Genomic DNA, 16,816 nt, shown 5'->3' with positions numbered 1-16,816 from the left:
TTTAAAGTCCGATTATGACCATAACTGAAAACTATCACAATTCGATAAATATTAATAACATTTTTAAAAGAACAATTCATATTTGACTTAAAATTGTACTAAATTGGTATAGTCCTAACCTTAGCTGGCATTTAAGTAAATGACTTTTACCTTAACTAATTTATTAATTAAACTAACTTGAACCAAACCTGATCCGAACAACTTATTGCTGCTTTAAACAGTATTATATGACAAGGTTGTCGTGACTCGTAATAAGGACCCAATTAGAACCCATAAGCAAGACTAGAATAAACATAACTTAGGTGACACTCTCTTTAGCAATAAACTCTTATACAACAAACTAATTAACAAAGCCATCCTCTTGGCGCCTCCTTTCTCATTTTCTCACTATATATACTTACATTTGTCCCTCTCCTCACTTTGGACATCCAACACCTAACTTGTTTTTTAACAAACACCTTCTCAAACTCTTTCTTCCTCTCTTTTTCTCATATTCTCTTATTCCCTCCACTAATAATCTCCAAATTAAATAATAACTAACACAATCATCCTAAGAAACCACTTATGCCCTTCAATTGCATAGCACCAAAGCCGGAGAATAACGGCTGTAATAACAATAATACAACCCTCCAAGATCTTCCCACGATGTTGGAACCCGTTTTCCCCATCGCTTTAAAGGTTTTTCATTCTATCTTTCTTTTGAGTCTATTTGAAACAGCCTCTCTTAATTTCTTACGTGTGAAAAATAGATATAGTTTGTGTATGTATGTTTAGCATGTCTTTGTTGTGTTTATAATTACATCTACTAAACGTTTCTAATAAGCGTACTTAAATTTCTTGCTTTTTTAAGTTTGAGGAAGTGGTGTACAAGGTAAAGTTGCAAGGTAAAAAATGCAAGGAAAAGACCATTCTTAATGGTGTTAGTGGCGTGGTATGTCCGGGAGAGATCCTAGCCATGCTAGGTCCTTCGGGTAGCGGTAAAACCACCCTACTAAGCGCCCTCGGCGGAAGGATTGGTGGCAAGTTACTAAGCAGTAAAATCACCTACAACGGCCAACCTTTCTCCGGTACAATAAAGAGACGTACAGGCTTTGTAGCTCAAGATGATGTTCTATACCCTCACCTCACTGTATTTGAGACCTTATTGTTTACAGCTCTTTTAAGGCTACCAAGCGCCCTGGCCCACGAAGTTAAAGTGAGCCAGGTGGAACACGTGGTAGCAGAGTTGGGCCTGGGCCAGGTAAGAAATAGTATGATTGGAGGCCCATTGGTGAGGGGTATCTCTGGAGGAGAGAAAAAGAGGGTTAGCATAGGCCAAGAGATGTTGATTAACCCAAGCCTAATGTTGTTAGATGAACCTACTTCGGGCCTTGATTCAACCACGGCTTTAAGGATCATGATCACCCTTAAGGGTCTAGCTGAGGGAGGACGGACTGTAATCACCACTATCCACCAACCATCTAGTCGTCTATATCACATGTTCCACAAGGTGGTACTTCTATCAGAGGGCAGACCTATCTATTACGGGTCTGCCTCCTCTGCTCTAGAATATTTCAATTCTGTCGGATTTTCTACCTCCTTGACAATTAACCCTGCCGATCTTCTCCTCGACCTCGCTAGTGGTAAGCCAACATAAACTTTTGTACATTTTAACTTCAATTAAGTTAATTTTAGTTACAAATTATATTTTATGATTTTATTTACACTCATCTAATCTTAACAATTAAAGTAGATATATTAGATAAAGAGGGGATCAATAATTATAATAGTACTTGTATTATGATTGGGGTAAGCTTTATGGCCTACTATACTATCCTCAAAGTGGTGGAAGTGATCATGATTCATCATTGTAACTTTACTTATAAATGTGGAAGTGGAAGAAAGAATTAGGACTAGCCCACTTAACTTCAAATAATGGTGACCCTACCCATTGTTTGGTGCTAAGGTTTATAATGTGCTAACATATATCATGATAATCTCTCATTAACCTTAATTAGTTATATAATTAAACATGTATAGACAAGCAACATGATTAAGTTCAAGGTGACTAAGTCTAAAACTTCCTTTTCACCTTTACTTGCTTCACTTTATACTTCAACCAAGATTGTCTAAGTAATGCTTGACATGTCATAGTTGTACTAGAAATCAAATAAAAAGTACTTTTACAATATTAGCAAGTTGTGTTAAAAGTTAATCTTCTTTATTAATTATATTATAATTATTTTAGGGACTGGGCCGGAGTCGAAGCATGCAATGGAGCAAGGTGAAAATATGGAGCAAGAAAAGAAACAAGTGAGGGAAGCACTAATTTCTGCTTATGAGATGAATATATCAACAAGATTGAAGAGTGAACTTTGCAATTTGGAAACGGCTAATTACGGTTGGAAGAAAGATGCCTCTAACACAACAAGTATACAACTTCTTTACTTACTTTATTCCTTCCAAGAATTAGTTAATAATGGGCATGCATAATTATAATAATAATTAAGAAGTATAATAGCTAGCTCCCCTTGTTTTTTTCAGTTAAATTTAAGTACTTGTGTCGTCGTGTCGGGTTCACAATTCTCTATGTTAGATCGTATTTATATATGTTTTTATAAGATAGTTGAATTTGACAGACACTTGGACACATATATGTTTCTGACACAAATAAGTAATAATACGGTAACAACCAAATTATTTATATACTTAGAAAGCTGGAAGTTAGAACTAGTACATGTAAATTATATGCATGTCATGAATGAATAACAATCTCATTGTATTCACCTTAAGAAAAAGGTGAATAATATAAAAGAATATGTGTGTAAAGGTGCAATTCTTGTAGAAGGGGTTAAGATGGTAAATGAGATATGGCAAAAAAAAAAAAAAAAAAAAAAAAAAATTAATTAAAGTAGGTAGAACATAAAATCGCAAGCAAAACTAGTAAAAGGTTAGAACAAAAAAGAACGAAAAAGGTATCAATATTTAAAATATATAATTAAAATTTTACAAATATTATTTTATCATGGAAGAGAGTATATATGAATACAACATTATAGTAATCATAATGTCCTATCATTTTGATTTGCATTTGTAATTATGTGTTGTCTAATCACAAATTATTATGATAATTAGGGAAAGACACAAAAGGAGAACAATGGTGCACAGGCTGGTGGCACCAATTCAAAGTATTGCTACAGAGAGGGATGAAAGAAAGGAGATTTGAAGCATTTAATAGGCTCAGAATCTTCCAGGTCTTAAGTGTTGCCACCCTTGGTGGGCTCCTTTGGTGGCACACCCCAGAATCCCACATTGAAGATAGAGTAAGCTACCTTTCATTTTCTTTCATTCCATTTTTGTAAAATTTTGTATCATATCATGTTTGTATAGATTACACATCACGATCACGAGTATGTTCGATACTCAATCGATATAAGAGGTTAAATAAAAACATTTTACTAGCTCTGTTACTGACTTTAATTTAGATGGCAGAATTAGGGTCCGATATCCACCAATTTCTTTTTAGAGAGACTTCTTTCATTCACATCTTAACACGTACCACAAACTAATATTGTTATGAAACTATAGGACAAAGAAAACTTAGTGGTCTAGCTAATTTACAGCCTTAACTATTGTGTTCTAATAAAGAAGCTTATCAGCAAAGTTATAAGATAATAACTTTATTTATAAATTACTTTTTGAGATAATCTAGATACTAATTATGTCTTACTTAATACGACTATACGAGTACGGACTTTGATAAAGTAATTATTAAAATTAATTTAATGAACTTTATTATTAAAAAAAAAATTAAACACAGCATCTTACTTTTAGATTGGAGATAATAATTTAAAGCAATAATCAAAATTAATGAATTTCCCGTTAAGTATTAGATTTGTCTTTATATCGATTCTTGTACCTCCTTATTAACCATTAAAGCTTTAATATTTGTTATTTCTTTACTTTATTCTACATCAATTTATTTGTCACTTTAGGCTTATTGATAGATTTGATTTAACCTCCACCACGAATTGCATGTGATTTAGATTTTTCATCTTTTACTACTCAGTACTAAAAGTCATGTAGTTTATGTACTTGTAGTGGAAAAAAAAAAGGCACCATAAAGCTACTTTTATGTAAGCTTAGAAGTGAAACTTTTATGTAAGCTTAGAAGTGAAAGTTGTTTAAGATATAAAGTGGTAAATGACTTATACTTTTGATAAGGTGCTCCTGAGTTACCTTTCTCTGCGAATTATTTCATACAATCGGGTGTATCTTGTTTAAGAGTATCGAGTATGATGTTCTTAAACCTATTAGTGAATAACGCATGAACCATACTAGTATTAAGCAAACATAGGCTTATGAGCACCATTTTCATTGTTGGTAGATGAACCATATAATTATCTAAGTTTATATGATTATCTGACTATATATCTTATCAATATTGTGTAGGTTGCATTGATTTTCTTCTTTTCCGTATTTTGGGGTTTTTACCCCTTATATAATGCGGTTTTTACCTTTCCACAAGAACGAAGAATGCTAATCAAGGAACGCACATCAGGAATGTACAAGCTCTCCTCATACTTTCTAGCAAGAACCATAGGAGACTTACCCTTGGAGCTAGCCCTACCTACCGCCTTTGTCTTCATAATATATTGGATGGGTGGACTAAAGCCAAACCCCATCATCTTTGTTCTTTCTCTCATTGTTGTCCTTTACAATGTTTTGGTTGCTCAAAGCCTTGGTCTTGCAATCGGTGCCATACTAATGGACATCAAACCGGCAACCACCTTGGCTTCTGTCACAACCCTAGTGTTCCTAATCGCCGGAGGCTACTATGTTCAACAAATCCCTCCTTTCATTGTGTGGCTTAAGTACTTGAGTTATAGCTACTATTGTTACAAGTTGCTCCTTGGTGTACAATACCAAGAAGATGATACTTACCCTTGCTTGAAGATGGGAAAGTGGGAATGGTGCAAAGTTATTGATGTTCCTGCTGTAAAATCAATGGGCCTCACTCATTTGTGGATGGATGTTTGTGTCTTGGGACTAATGTTGGTGGGCTATAGAATAGTTGCTTACTTAGCATTACAACGAGTACGCATGAGGTGAACTATGTAGTGGCTGGAAAGTATATATATGTCTTTTTAGAGCATGTCTATTATACACCTGAGGATCAAATTATGAGATTTATATGAATGGAGTAGTGCTTTATTAACTTAGAAAACTTCCAGGGTTTACTCCATTTATCTTTCACTTGAAGAATAATTGTAATTTAGACAGGAAAATCATAATTTTGGCGGTAAGTACCCCTATAGAAATGAAATGGTACTACTTATGATCATGTATACTAAAGTATGACTATGGAGTAATAGAAGTATTTTCACCTAGCAATTGTTTTGATGCACTATATTAGTCATTATCAATTAATTTACCTCCAACATTTTTTCAATCATTTAATTCTAATCATCTTTAAAGTCTTAAGTTTTTTTTTTCCTTTTTTTTGACTAGAAATTCTCAGCGCTTTAAGTATACATGCTTCTTGTCAGGAATTGATTTTCCTTAGTCGTATTACTGTATTAGCAAGTATATATATACAACCTAACAAGAGATTAGGGTAACATTGGCCCATTAGCTATACAATATTAGGCTTAACACCCCCCCCCCCTCCTTAAGTTGGAGCATGCAAATCACAAATGCCCAACTTGCCCAGTAAATAAACAAATTGGTTTTTGCTTAAGGCCTTAGTGAAAATATCCGCAAGTTGATCAGTTGTCTTCACATAAGACATACTAATAACCCCTTCCTAAATTGCATCCCTAACATAATTTCAATCAAATTCAATATGCTTAGTGCGTTCATGAAAGACTGGATTCTGCGCAATATATAACGCTGATTAACTATCACAAAACAAGCTCATCGCACGTGGATGCGAGACTCCCAAACTGATATAACGCTGATTAACCATTTCAACTCTGAAGTAATTGCCGACATCGAACAATACCCTGCCTCTGCAAAAGACTTAGAGACAGTATGTTGTTTCTTAGTCTTCAAAGAAATCAGAGAACCACCAAGAAACACCAACCAACCAGTAATCGACCGTCTCGTCAAAGGACAACTAGCCCAATCCGAGTCACACCAACCTGTAAAATGTAGATCGCAATTTGAACTCAAAAAGACCCCTTGACCCGGACAACCTTTCAAGTAGTGTACCGCACGGAGTGCTGCCTCCCTATGATCTTGACGAGGTTGTTGTATAAATTGTGATAAGATATGAACTGTATAAGCAAAATCAGGTCTAGTGAAAGACAAATAGATCAAATGACCCACAAGACGGCGATACATTTCGGGGTCATCAATAAGAGGTGTCTCCGATTTAACTAGAGTATGATTTTTCTCAACGGCCGGTCCCGCTCCTAATATACCAGATTCTGCAATAATATCAAGAGTATATTTCCGTTGACATAAATATATGCCCTCCGAACTTCGTGCAACCTCAATACCAAGAAAGTACTTCAACACACCCAAATCTTTCATATGAAAACAATCACTCAAATATGACTTGAATGTTAAAATTGCAGAAGAATCATTCCCCAAAATTATTAAATCATCAACATACACCAGAACACTTAGATGAATAGTCCCATGATTCAGAGTAAATAGAGAGTAATTAGAGTACGATTGCAAAAATCCGTACCTTTTTAGAGAGCCGACCAATTTGGAAAACCAACAACGAGGTGCTTATCTTAGTCCGTACAAAGACTTCTGAAGACGACAATCCATGCCCGGTTTTGTACCATGAAATCCGGGAGGAGGCTTCATGTAGACCTCTTCATCGAGGTCACCATGAAGAAAAGCGTTATGGACATCCATTTGATGCAATTCTCAATATTTCGCAGAGGCAACGGCTAGGAAAGCACGAACAGTGACCATTTTAGCAACGGGAGCAAAGGTCTCATTATAATCAATACCTTCAATCTGATGATTACCGAATATAACAAGATGTCCCTTCAATCTTTCAACAGTGCCATCTAAGTTAAGTTTAATTTTGTAGACCCATTTGCACCCGAGAGCTTTCTTCCCCGGAGGTAATTCTTCCATCACCCATGTTTCATTATCCTCCAAGGCGGAGATTTCTTTTTGCATCGCCTCTCTCACCCCCTCATCTTGCATAGCCTCTTTGAAATTATGAGGTTCGACCGTCGTATCTACAGCTGCAACAAATACACGGTGTCGCATGGAAAATTTATCACAATTCACAAAATGTGCTAAAGGATAGGGAGTACCTAAGGTTCTTGGAGTAGACGGTGAACCTTGAGAGATAGATAGACCCGGGAGAGAGATAGTATGTGCGACATAATCACGATACCAACCCGGAGGATGTCATTGACGATGACCACGACCCATATCAAGAGAAGTAGAAGAAAAGGAGCTCGGAAAGCCTTAGAGCTGCTGTTTGAACTTCTAGCTAGTAGTAGCAGCGGCACTAGGGGCCGCGGGGAGCTACAGGCAGCATCGGGTACCGCAGGGGAGTCACATACCAGGCTACCGACAGCAGTAGTAGTAGGTATAGTAGCGACAGCAACAGCAGTAGAATTGGGAGCAACAGTTTCAGCAGCAGTGGCAACATTAGAAATAGTAGCAGTAGTAGTACCATGTTCAATTGCAGCTTCCCTAACCTCCAAAACTTGCTCCAAATCATCCAAAAAATCCATGTCGATGAAAGGAATGGTGTCCTTCGAATAAGTGTATTATTCCGAGAGAGGGTTCAGAATCAATTACAGAGTTAATTATACAGCGAAGTCAAGTGATCGGAAAGTCGGGCTAGAGGCCATCTCCGATCAGTGAGATTAATTATATTAATCTCACAGCTTTCCTTTGACTGAACCCAACGGGTCACACCCAAGCGTGCAACCAAACTAAGGTGACGAATTAAGCCGAAGGCCTTAATACATCAAACAAGAGGATATGTACTCCGACGTCGGATTCCGAGCTTAGAGCGTCGAAGCTGAACGTCGAACGTTGAGTTAAATTCTAGGAATTAACGAGACGTACAAATAAGTCAAACAACAAATAATAAAGTCAAAGTGCATAGCCCTAGCCTCGTATCGGCCTAGCAGTACGAGGGCTAGGGTAGCACATGTTGCCGCAAGTCGCAAGCACCAAGCAGCCCGCAAGGGCATGCGAGCTTGCGAGGGCAGCAGCAGCAAGCAGCTAGCAAGGTGCACCAAGCAACCCGCATGCCAGCAGCTTGCAGTAGGCCTGCTATCCTTGCGCGCTAGCAAGCCCGCAGCAAGCAGTAGCTTACGAGGCATGCTGGCAGGCCCGGCATGGCAGCCAAGCAACGCACAGCAGCCTAGCAAGTGCGGTGGGCTTGCGGTGCGGCTAGCAGGCCCAAGCCAAGCTCACAAGGCCTTGGTCGGCCATACCTTGGTGCCCAAGGATGTTGTCTGGTCATACCTTTTTGTGATTGGTGGGTTTGGTGGCTTGGGGAACAAGGAGGCTATGTGGCTCTCCCTTATGGTCCTCACCTAGCCCTCCCATGTTTGTGCCACTTGTTGTTTGATAATTTTTTATTGGCATTTTAATTTATTTTAGAATTAAATTAAATGCATTTATTTCTCAACTTTGCAAAGTCCCACATTGATTGGAAATCAAGTGGATGGAGATGCTTCTCCTATAAATACCCAAGACCTCCCTTGGAAATTGTTGCAAGAGTTGAACTCTATACAAGGCATCTCTATTAAGATAACTTTCTAAGGAGATCCTCTTGTTAGTAGTGTTAATATTACCCTAGCCGGTAATATTAGCCGAGTTTGGGCGCGTCGGTGAACTTCGTTGGAGGGGTCGCATTTGAGGCTCTTTCTCCGTTCGTGAGTTCGTGCTCGTGCTAAGTGGAAAACACGCATCAAGGGTATGGTCGTCTTTTCCTCTTTCTTTCTCTCTCTCTCTCTCTCTCTCTCTCTCTCTCTCTCTATTATTATGTGTTTATTATTTAATTGATTGTATACATGTTTAGTTGCTTTAATTTATGCACGAATCTTTAGGCGGGTTTTGTTTCCGCGCAGTGTTTGACATTGCAAAACCCTACAGCGGTATCACGAGCCACGTGCATTTAATTATTGTGACTAGTAATTAATTAAGTGATTTAAATGGATTTAAATTTCTGGTTTAGCAACCTAATTAGATTTAGGACCTTGTTTTTAATTAGATTAAAATCGTATTTTTGCGATTTTTGGCCTACGAACCCAAATTTCGACTCAAAAATAGTGAATTTTGGGTGGAATCGATGTTCTAAATCATTCTTTACCCACAAGTGTTAAAATTACCTTCCAGAAGCCAAAATCCACCCAGAAAGTGGTTTTTCGAGGGGTTTTTTCGTTTGAAACGAAAAATTTTAAATCTTTAAACTTTGATTAATTATGACATGCAATTGTTGGATTATGTGTTTGATTATACCATTAATCTTCTGCAATTTTACTCCTTATTAAGCATATTTATGAAGTCATATTGGTTGCTTAATTTGTTTAGCTCTTAATTTCACATAAACTTGGATTTTCTCATTCTTGCAAATAAATTGCTTGTAGTGCGAAAGTTTATGGTGAATATGATTTTTGAAGCCCTTAAAATGTTAAAGATTCAATCTTTAATGGTTTAAATGGTTTAATCTTAACTTGCTAAAATCCATGATGAACAAATTTTTGATTTTAATCATTTTGGAAGTCTTGTGCTTGAAATATTATTGTTCTTCATATTGGAAGGTTGTAATATTCAAATGTGCATAAGTAAGTGTTGGATAAATTATTTCATTGGATGATTTATTATTTATTCAACTATTTTTGTCAAATCTCGTCATTAATTTATGTTGGTTAAATTAATTGTGAGAATAGCCCTCAATTTTTGTTGCATCAAGTTGAGCCAAAAATAATATAAAGAATGGTTCTTGAATTTATTTTGGTTTATGCACTAAAATTGAATTTATTTAAGTTGGACTTGTTCTATCTTCAAAATTGCTCAATATTAATTCTAAAATCAATTAAAATGCCAATAAAAAATTATCAAACAATAATATTTTATTCCGAAACATGAGCATGTAAATCGAAGCCTCGAGCTTCGAGCACCCACCCCGACTAGCAGGGCTGCTTGCGTAGCTCACATATTTCTGCCGAGGTGGTGCATGCATGCGTGTGCCCATGTGCGTGTGGCTGCGAGCGTATGTGTGCGGGGAGAGCTAGCATGGTCGGGCTAGTGACTGTGCGCCACGGAGCCTATGGTAAACGCTGCTAGGATGCCCACGGGAGCATCTAGCAGTGCTGCGGGGCTAGGGTGCGAGCACCAGACACCATGCCGCAAGCCCAGGGCTGCTAGGCAGCAACTGGTGCTAGCAATGGTGCGTGCCAAGGCAGCCTTGGTGCGCTGCTATGTGCGCGCTGTCGGCTATGCGCACCTTGCTTGGTGCCTAGCTAATTCCCTAGGCCTTTTGGCTTGGGAGCTAGGCACTTGGCACCGTTTTTTCATGTACTTGAAAAATTATTTTGACAAAAAAAAATTTTAATCAGCTTAATTAATTTTAATCGGATTAATTTTAATTAAGTTGGATGTGGAATTTAGTGGGAGCTTCATTAATCGTTTTGAGCTTAATTTAGCCTTGATTGTGCTTATATTATTGCGTTAGTACACATCATCGGATAAACAATTTGACTAGTTTTAATTAGGCCCGTTAATTGGATTAACCACCTAAATTAGTAACTAGTATGCGCTTGTTTTAATACACTGTTTTGTATTGTTGCTTGAATTATTTGTAAAATGCATGGGCCATTCACTTTAGAAGTGAATGGATGAATGGAATATTTTAGATGTTCTAAAGCAGGTTTTACAAAATGGAAACTGGTATGGCCTGACTAGGATAGTAAATACGGACTGCGTTCCGTTTTGTATTTTTGTAAATCTAAATACGGACTGGGTGCCGTTAAGTATTTTTGTACTTAAATTATTTAGATTAATCCTAGTTTTTCTAGTAGTTGCATATTTGGTGATGTCTCAAAGACGGAGTTTCTAAGAAGAAGAAGCCAAAAAGATGCAATGAAGGCCTTGAAGATTTGAAGATTCAAGTTTCAAGGGGCTCATGCTAGTTTGCCAATGCATCTTTGTTATATCTTATATACTTTTTGCTTATATAGAATTGCGATATTAGATGCATGTTTAGGATTTCGAATGTTGAATGATTAATTTATTTCACTTAAATCAACCAACATAGAAACCCTAAGTCCCATAGAATATTGAGTCAAAAATTGTCATTCCAAAATGACACTTACAGAACTAATAAGAATAATAATGGGCTATGCCAAAGCAAGGCATTACTACTTTCCCAGGGAAGTAAGGTATGTTGGTGGGCTTGCTAAAGCAAGGCGTCATATACACGTTAGTTTTGGTTAAACTCAACGATATCAGTAAGGAGTCCTTAGATGTCGAGGCAAAGGATATAATCGTCAAGGAAGCGTTGGATGCGACAATTTATCGAACCAAGAATAGCTTAGGGCCATTAGCAATTAGATTGCTTACCTTAAAATATTAAGTGTTAAGACAAGCCAAAGCATGCTTAATCACTTATTGATTTTTGGGATCTTGGAATCGTTTTATTCTCGCCTAATTGGGACAAATTTATAAATGTGTGAATAGAACGTTAATAAGTTAATTGAAATTGCTAGTTTGCATGTATTTCAATGCTTATTATGTTATCTTGAAGAATAGTTATACTTTGCACTTATATTTGTAGAATTCTAAATCAAATTATAATGTTTCAAACGATTGGTAAAAAGAAATCTTTTGAGAATGGTTCTCAAGGAAAGAAGAGGCATTTCTAAAATACAACTTCTCATAAATGACTTTTATGGCTAAGTCCGAAAGGACGGTTGGACATCATGTATTCAAAATACTATTAGTTTTGATTAACATGAAGTATTGAGTTGAAAATTCAAATTATCAGTAGTTGACAACCAACATATCTTTTCACTTCATACACTAATGAGTAGCACTCTTTGATGTAGTAATTCAAGTACGAGTTAAAGGAAAAGATAGAACTTTGTTTTACGGCGCATTAGATGCTTAATCATGCCTAACAAAGTATAAAAGTCAAAACACTTAAAGTCGTGGTTCTTAAAGTTATGAGATGATGTATGATAAGAAATATAGGAACAAGGAACAAAGAAGAGGAATACGAGATTCCAATTCTACCTAGGAATTTATGTTATCGTAGTTTGCTTAGCAATTTATCTTCACAAGTATCAGATACTACTTGAGAGTTCCACTTCCAAAGTGACCTCAAACCATTGAAGTTAAGCTAAGTTATTGACTTACGAGCTTGGAATGAAGCAAGTAGGTGCTACATCAGCTATAAGGTCATCTACTTTGTTTAAAGACCGCTCAAAGCTAAGGCTGGAACAAATAATAGTTATTGTGTTCCATAATCAGCAAATGTTTTGTTTACACACGGAAAGACTCACATTCAAAGTAAAAGAACAATAGTTGTTGGTTTTATTTGAATGGCATGGTTGCTTTAGCCATAAGTCAAGGATGCTTGATTATAAACAAACATTTCCCTAATGTAAAATTACAAGGTTCAAGTCATAGACATTTTGTGTTCTAACTATCTTTAGCAATGTCACATCAACAAGAACATAATCAAGGCTCTATTAAATAGACTCTTGAAAGTTGATTGATTCGGAATCGTTCTAAGGTAAGGAAGTCTTACTTGTTGAAACCGACAAAGAAAGGAGCTATTGTGCTTGGTATAGACAAATGACTCCAAAAGCTAAAGAGAATTCTATTACTTCAATGTTTTCACAAGAATTTGAAAGAATAAGGCTATATTCATCAAATGTGAACAAACTGGATCTTGAATAGCTCAAAAGTTCAAGTGAAGTATAGAATCGACTTGATAAGATATCAAAACGTCTAGATTAGATCGAGCGATGTTTGCTTGAGCCGAGAGTGATTATCTCAATGTTATGAAATTGGAATTTCATAATCAGCTCCACAAAGAATATAGTATATCTTGATGGAGACCTCGAAGCCATTTGAAAATGACTCGAACGATGATGAATCGCATCTCTTCCTATAACGTTCTTAGAGATATGCACAAATTAATGACTAATGTTACACTAAACAAAATTGTCAAAGCTAAGAAAAGACACCATATTCAGTTATGGATAGAAATAGTTTCTAGCGTCTTTTCAAGTATATGTCTAGGGCTCTTAGCCTCAGTGGGAGCTCGTTGGCTCAGTGGGAGCTAAGTGGCTCAAAAGGGCTAAGGTAGCTCAAGTGGGAGCTAACTGTTTTTTTTACAATGAACTTTACCCAAAGACAATATATACAAGTCTCTTTGTAAGCATTCAAGTGAGACTAGGGGCATTACTTCCAGAACCAAATTGAGAACATAGTACTTGTTGCTCTAAGAGGTGTCTTTTTGAAAAGTAACACATTTTCAAAACTACAAGTGGGAGGAAAATGAACTCGATGACCATCGAAACGAGCAACAAACTAGAACTGAGAATATCGGAAGACTTTAGAAGGGCTTCATGAGAATGATTATTGATCAAGAATACTCAAGGACTTTACAAGTGCCTTAAGAGAGAATTCATTAACTCACAAAAACTCTAGAAGTATTGGATTAAGATCAATATAATCATAGGGCTTTAGAAGCGCCTTGAGACTCAGTGTTTGATGCAATTACCCCGTATAGGTAGAGAATTCACTAAAAGGCTTGGATTGAATCTTGTAAAGTTTCTATTAAGTTAGAAATGAACCTAATACTTACAAGTATACTATTTACAATTGGATAGTAAGGGAATAGTGTTTTGTAAGATAGCCACGACAAATCCGAATTCCAGAAATGGTTAGAGACCATAAAATCCGAAATAGACTCCATGTTTGAAAATCATATTTGAAACTTGATTAATTTACATGAAGGGTAAAGACCCATCAATTGCAAATAAGTTTTCAAGGAGAAAACTAACAAATATGGAAAAGTATATGCATAAATAGCTAGATTGGTCGAAAAGGATACAATTAAATTCACGATGTTGATTTTAATAAAACCTATTCACTAATCGGAATGCTTAAGTCTTTTCGTGATTATTCTAGCAAAATTACACATATGAAATATGGCAAAATAGATATCGAAACCGCCTTCCTAAAAATGGATTTTGGAAGAGACTATGGATATAATCTAAGGGTTTTGTAAATCTACATAATGCTAGATTTGAAAGCAAGCTCAAGAAATCCATTGGTGGATTGAGGGAAGCATGTAGGAATTGGAATGGGTTTTCTCATAAAGTTAATATAAGGTTTGGCTTATTGAAAAACATGGAAATTCTTTGAATAAGAAGTTTAGTGGGAGCTAAAGTCAATTTGTAAGGTCCAATAAGAAGTTTACGAACTCTATTGTAAAATGACTATCAAATGCTAAATGCTTATATTTGAAAGAATTTTTCAATAATGGACCAAGCTAAGACGACAATTAGTAAATAGTGGGAATTAAGATCTATTGAATAGACTTAATGAAATGTTTAAACGGGTAAAGGAATTTACCGTGTTAAACATGAAGGACCTAAAAACGCTTTTGACCCATATGTATAAAACTAAGCAAATGTTGGAACTAAGTATGAGCTAGGCAAATACTAAGTCAAGTAAGAAAGACTTTAGTAAAGACTTTCAACCGTATCATATAGCAAACAGTTTAGCAAGACTCAGTGAAACTGGATGAGCTAAAAGTCACATGAATGGGATGAAATTGGGAATATTTCAGCAATTGAATCCATCATGTATGCTACGATATGGAATCGTCACATGACCTGCATGCTTAGAGCATAACAAGTATAAAATACCAATCGACTTAAATCTTAGCAACGGATCATTACATCATGATCAATAACATACAAAGTACTTGGTTAAGTAAAAGGATGAAGTCTCGATACATGGAAACAAATATAATTGGAGTATTGATGTTGCGAGCTCAACATTAACAAGGATTAGATCCTTAATGAGGAAGCCATTTATAAGCACGAGCTTAGATGCTTTGTGGCTTGAGAATGGCAACATGGACTTAGGTCCATGTGTATTGTGCGGAAATTTTAAGGTAAAATTCCATAATCACAAATGATCCCAAATCATTGTGAACTGGTTGGAGTAAGATCCAAACATAGCATCATTAGAAAATCTACTGAAATATATATTGAGAACATTGTTGCCTTAAAGGCAATAAAAAGGGATGTTGTTCAGGATAGTTCGTTGTTGAACTTTGATGATTATAGGTTGCCAAGTTGAAGGTCTCAAATCATGAAAATCAGTTGGAGCCATCACTTGGGCAATAAATCCTAAATCGCATGTAATCCATAACACACTCAAATTTTATCATCTTATTATGAACGTGTTCGATAATGAAGATGCTAAGATTTGCAAAGTAATGACAACTAAACCTATGCAATAAGTGAACCACAACATTCACAATTGCATAAAAGAAATCAAGTATATTACATATGAGTGTGATTTCTATAAATGTTTTGTAAAGAGTATTACTCTTAAAACATTTGGGAAAACCATTTATCATAAGATGAAACGTTGAAAAGTTTCATAGTGGAATAAAAAATTTACTAATAATTCCACAAACTATTTAATTGTGGTTTAGAATTAAATAATGAGTCCATTCGATTTGACGATATACAAAATAAGGTATCAAGACAATGTTTTGGATAAAGAAACACCTATTAAGTGAACATTGAATATCACACAACTAAAAAATAAGGTTTTTGCGACCATCTCAAACAGTCGCTGAAAATAGCAAAAACGGTCGCTGAAATTAATTACGACCGTCAACGGGCGTAACATGGTGGTCATTATTCACTTGGTTGCAAAAAGACATAATTATGATCGATTGGCGGTCGCAGAATTTTTGCGACCGTTTCCTTTATTTTCAACGATCGGCACTAAAACGGTCGCAAATAATATTAATTGCGACCGTCGTAGTACCGGTCACAAATATCAATATTTGCGACCGCTATAGGCGGTCGCTGAATTTTTTTTAAAAAAATAAATGTAAACAAACACAGCCAGTCCTGCAAAGCCCCTAGCCCCACCGCCACTTACCACCCGAAACCAAGCAACTCTTCCCACCGCCCTATCACCCTTAACAACCTCTACCCACCACCACCGCCCACCCTAAACACCCTCTACCCACCACCACCGTCCACCCTACAGTACCTAATAAAATACCCCAAAAAATTTTAATTTAACCCACAATTATAAAAAAAATTCGCAAAATCACCATAAATCAAAATTAAACAAACCATCAACATAATAACAAAAATCACCATAAAAAAAATTAAACCCACAACTATAACTACCACGAATTTTTTGTATGAACATCAACATAAATAACAAAAAAATCAAACAAAAATTCGTATGAACATCTACAAAAATCAAACCCAAAAATCGAAAAAAACAAACCCAAAACTCGAACAAAAAATCGTATGAACGTAAACAAAAATCAAAACCAAAAATAACAAAAAGCAAACATAAATTCGAATGAACTTCAACAAAGATCAAACCCAAAAATCGGAAGAAAAAAAAAATCAAACAAAATTCGTATGAATATAAACACATAAATTCGAACAAAAAATGAAATAAAACCACAAAAATCAAAAGTAAACAAAAACGAAAAAATAATCAGAAAAATCAACATACCTTATCAAATAATACATCCTCTTTGTGTTTAAATGGTCAAATTCGACCATGAAAACTCCAGATCTGGAATTTTTATGGTCGAATTTGACTAAAAACA

The 16,816-nt window shown here is 35.9% G+C and overlaps 2 protein-coding genes across 2 annotated transcripts; one reads left to right on the top strand and one right to left on the bottom strand.

The window, feature by feature from the left end:
* Window positions 1-342: 342 nt before the first annotated feature.
* LOC110719325 (ABC transporter G family member 14-like) lies at window positions 343-5,373 on the top strand. Its single transcript, XM_021898224.1, has 5 exons — window positions 343-678; window positions 851-1,622; window positions 2,228-2,410; window positions 3,115-3,302; window positions 4,432-5,373. Exons 1-5 carry the CDS (start codon window positions 565-567, stop codon window positions 5,089-5,091), a joined length of 1,917 nt encoding a protein of 638 aa, XP_021753916.1. The 5' UTR covers window positions 343-564; the 3' UTR covers window positions 5,092-5,373.
* A 522-nt stretch (window positions 5,374-5,895) lies between these two features.
* On the bottom strand, window positions 5,896-6,516 carry LOC110719724 (uncharacterized mitochondrial protein AtMg00810-like). The gene has a single exon (XM_021898713.1). The coding sequence runs from the start codon at window positions 6,514-6,516 to the stop codon at window positions 5,896-5,898; it is 621 nt and encodes a 206-aa protein (XP_021754405.1).
* Between the last annotated feature and the right edge of the window lie 10,300 nt (window positions 6,517-16,816).

This window comes from Chenopodium quinoa, unplaced genomic scaffold (genome assembly GCF_001683475.1).
Source record: "Chenopodium quinoa cultivar QQ74 unplaced genomic scaffold, ASM168347v1, whole genome shotgun sequence".
Lineage (NCBI taxonomy): Eukaryota > Viridiplantae > Streptophyta > Magnoliopsida > Caryophyllales > Amaranthaceae > Chenopodium > Chenopodium quinoa.
Note: the sequence above shows the minus strand (reverse complement) of the source record. Positions and strands in the feature narration are given on the sequence as shown.

Coding starts and splice junctions, on each gene's coding strand:
- LOC110719325 (XM_021898224.1), top strand. CDS start 565: ATGCCCTTCAATTGCATAGCACCAAAGCCGGAGAATAACGGCTGTAAT. Junction 679..850: donor TTTTCCCCATCGCTTTAAAG/GTTTTTCATTCT, acceptor TGCTTTTTTAAG/TTTGAGGAAGTGGTGTACAA. Junction 2,411..3,114: donor AGATGCCTCTAACACAACAA/GTATACAACTTC, acceptor TATGATAATTAG/GGAAAGACACAAAAGGAGAA.
- LOC110719724 (XM_021898713.1), bottom strand. CDS start 6,516: ATGAAAGATTTGGGTGTGTTGAAGTACTTTCTTGGTATTGAGGTTGCA.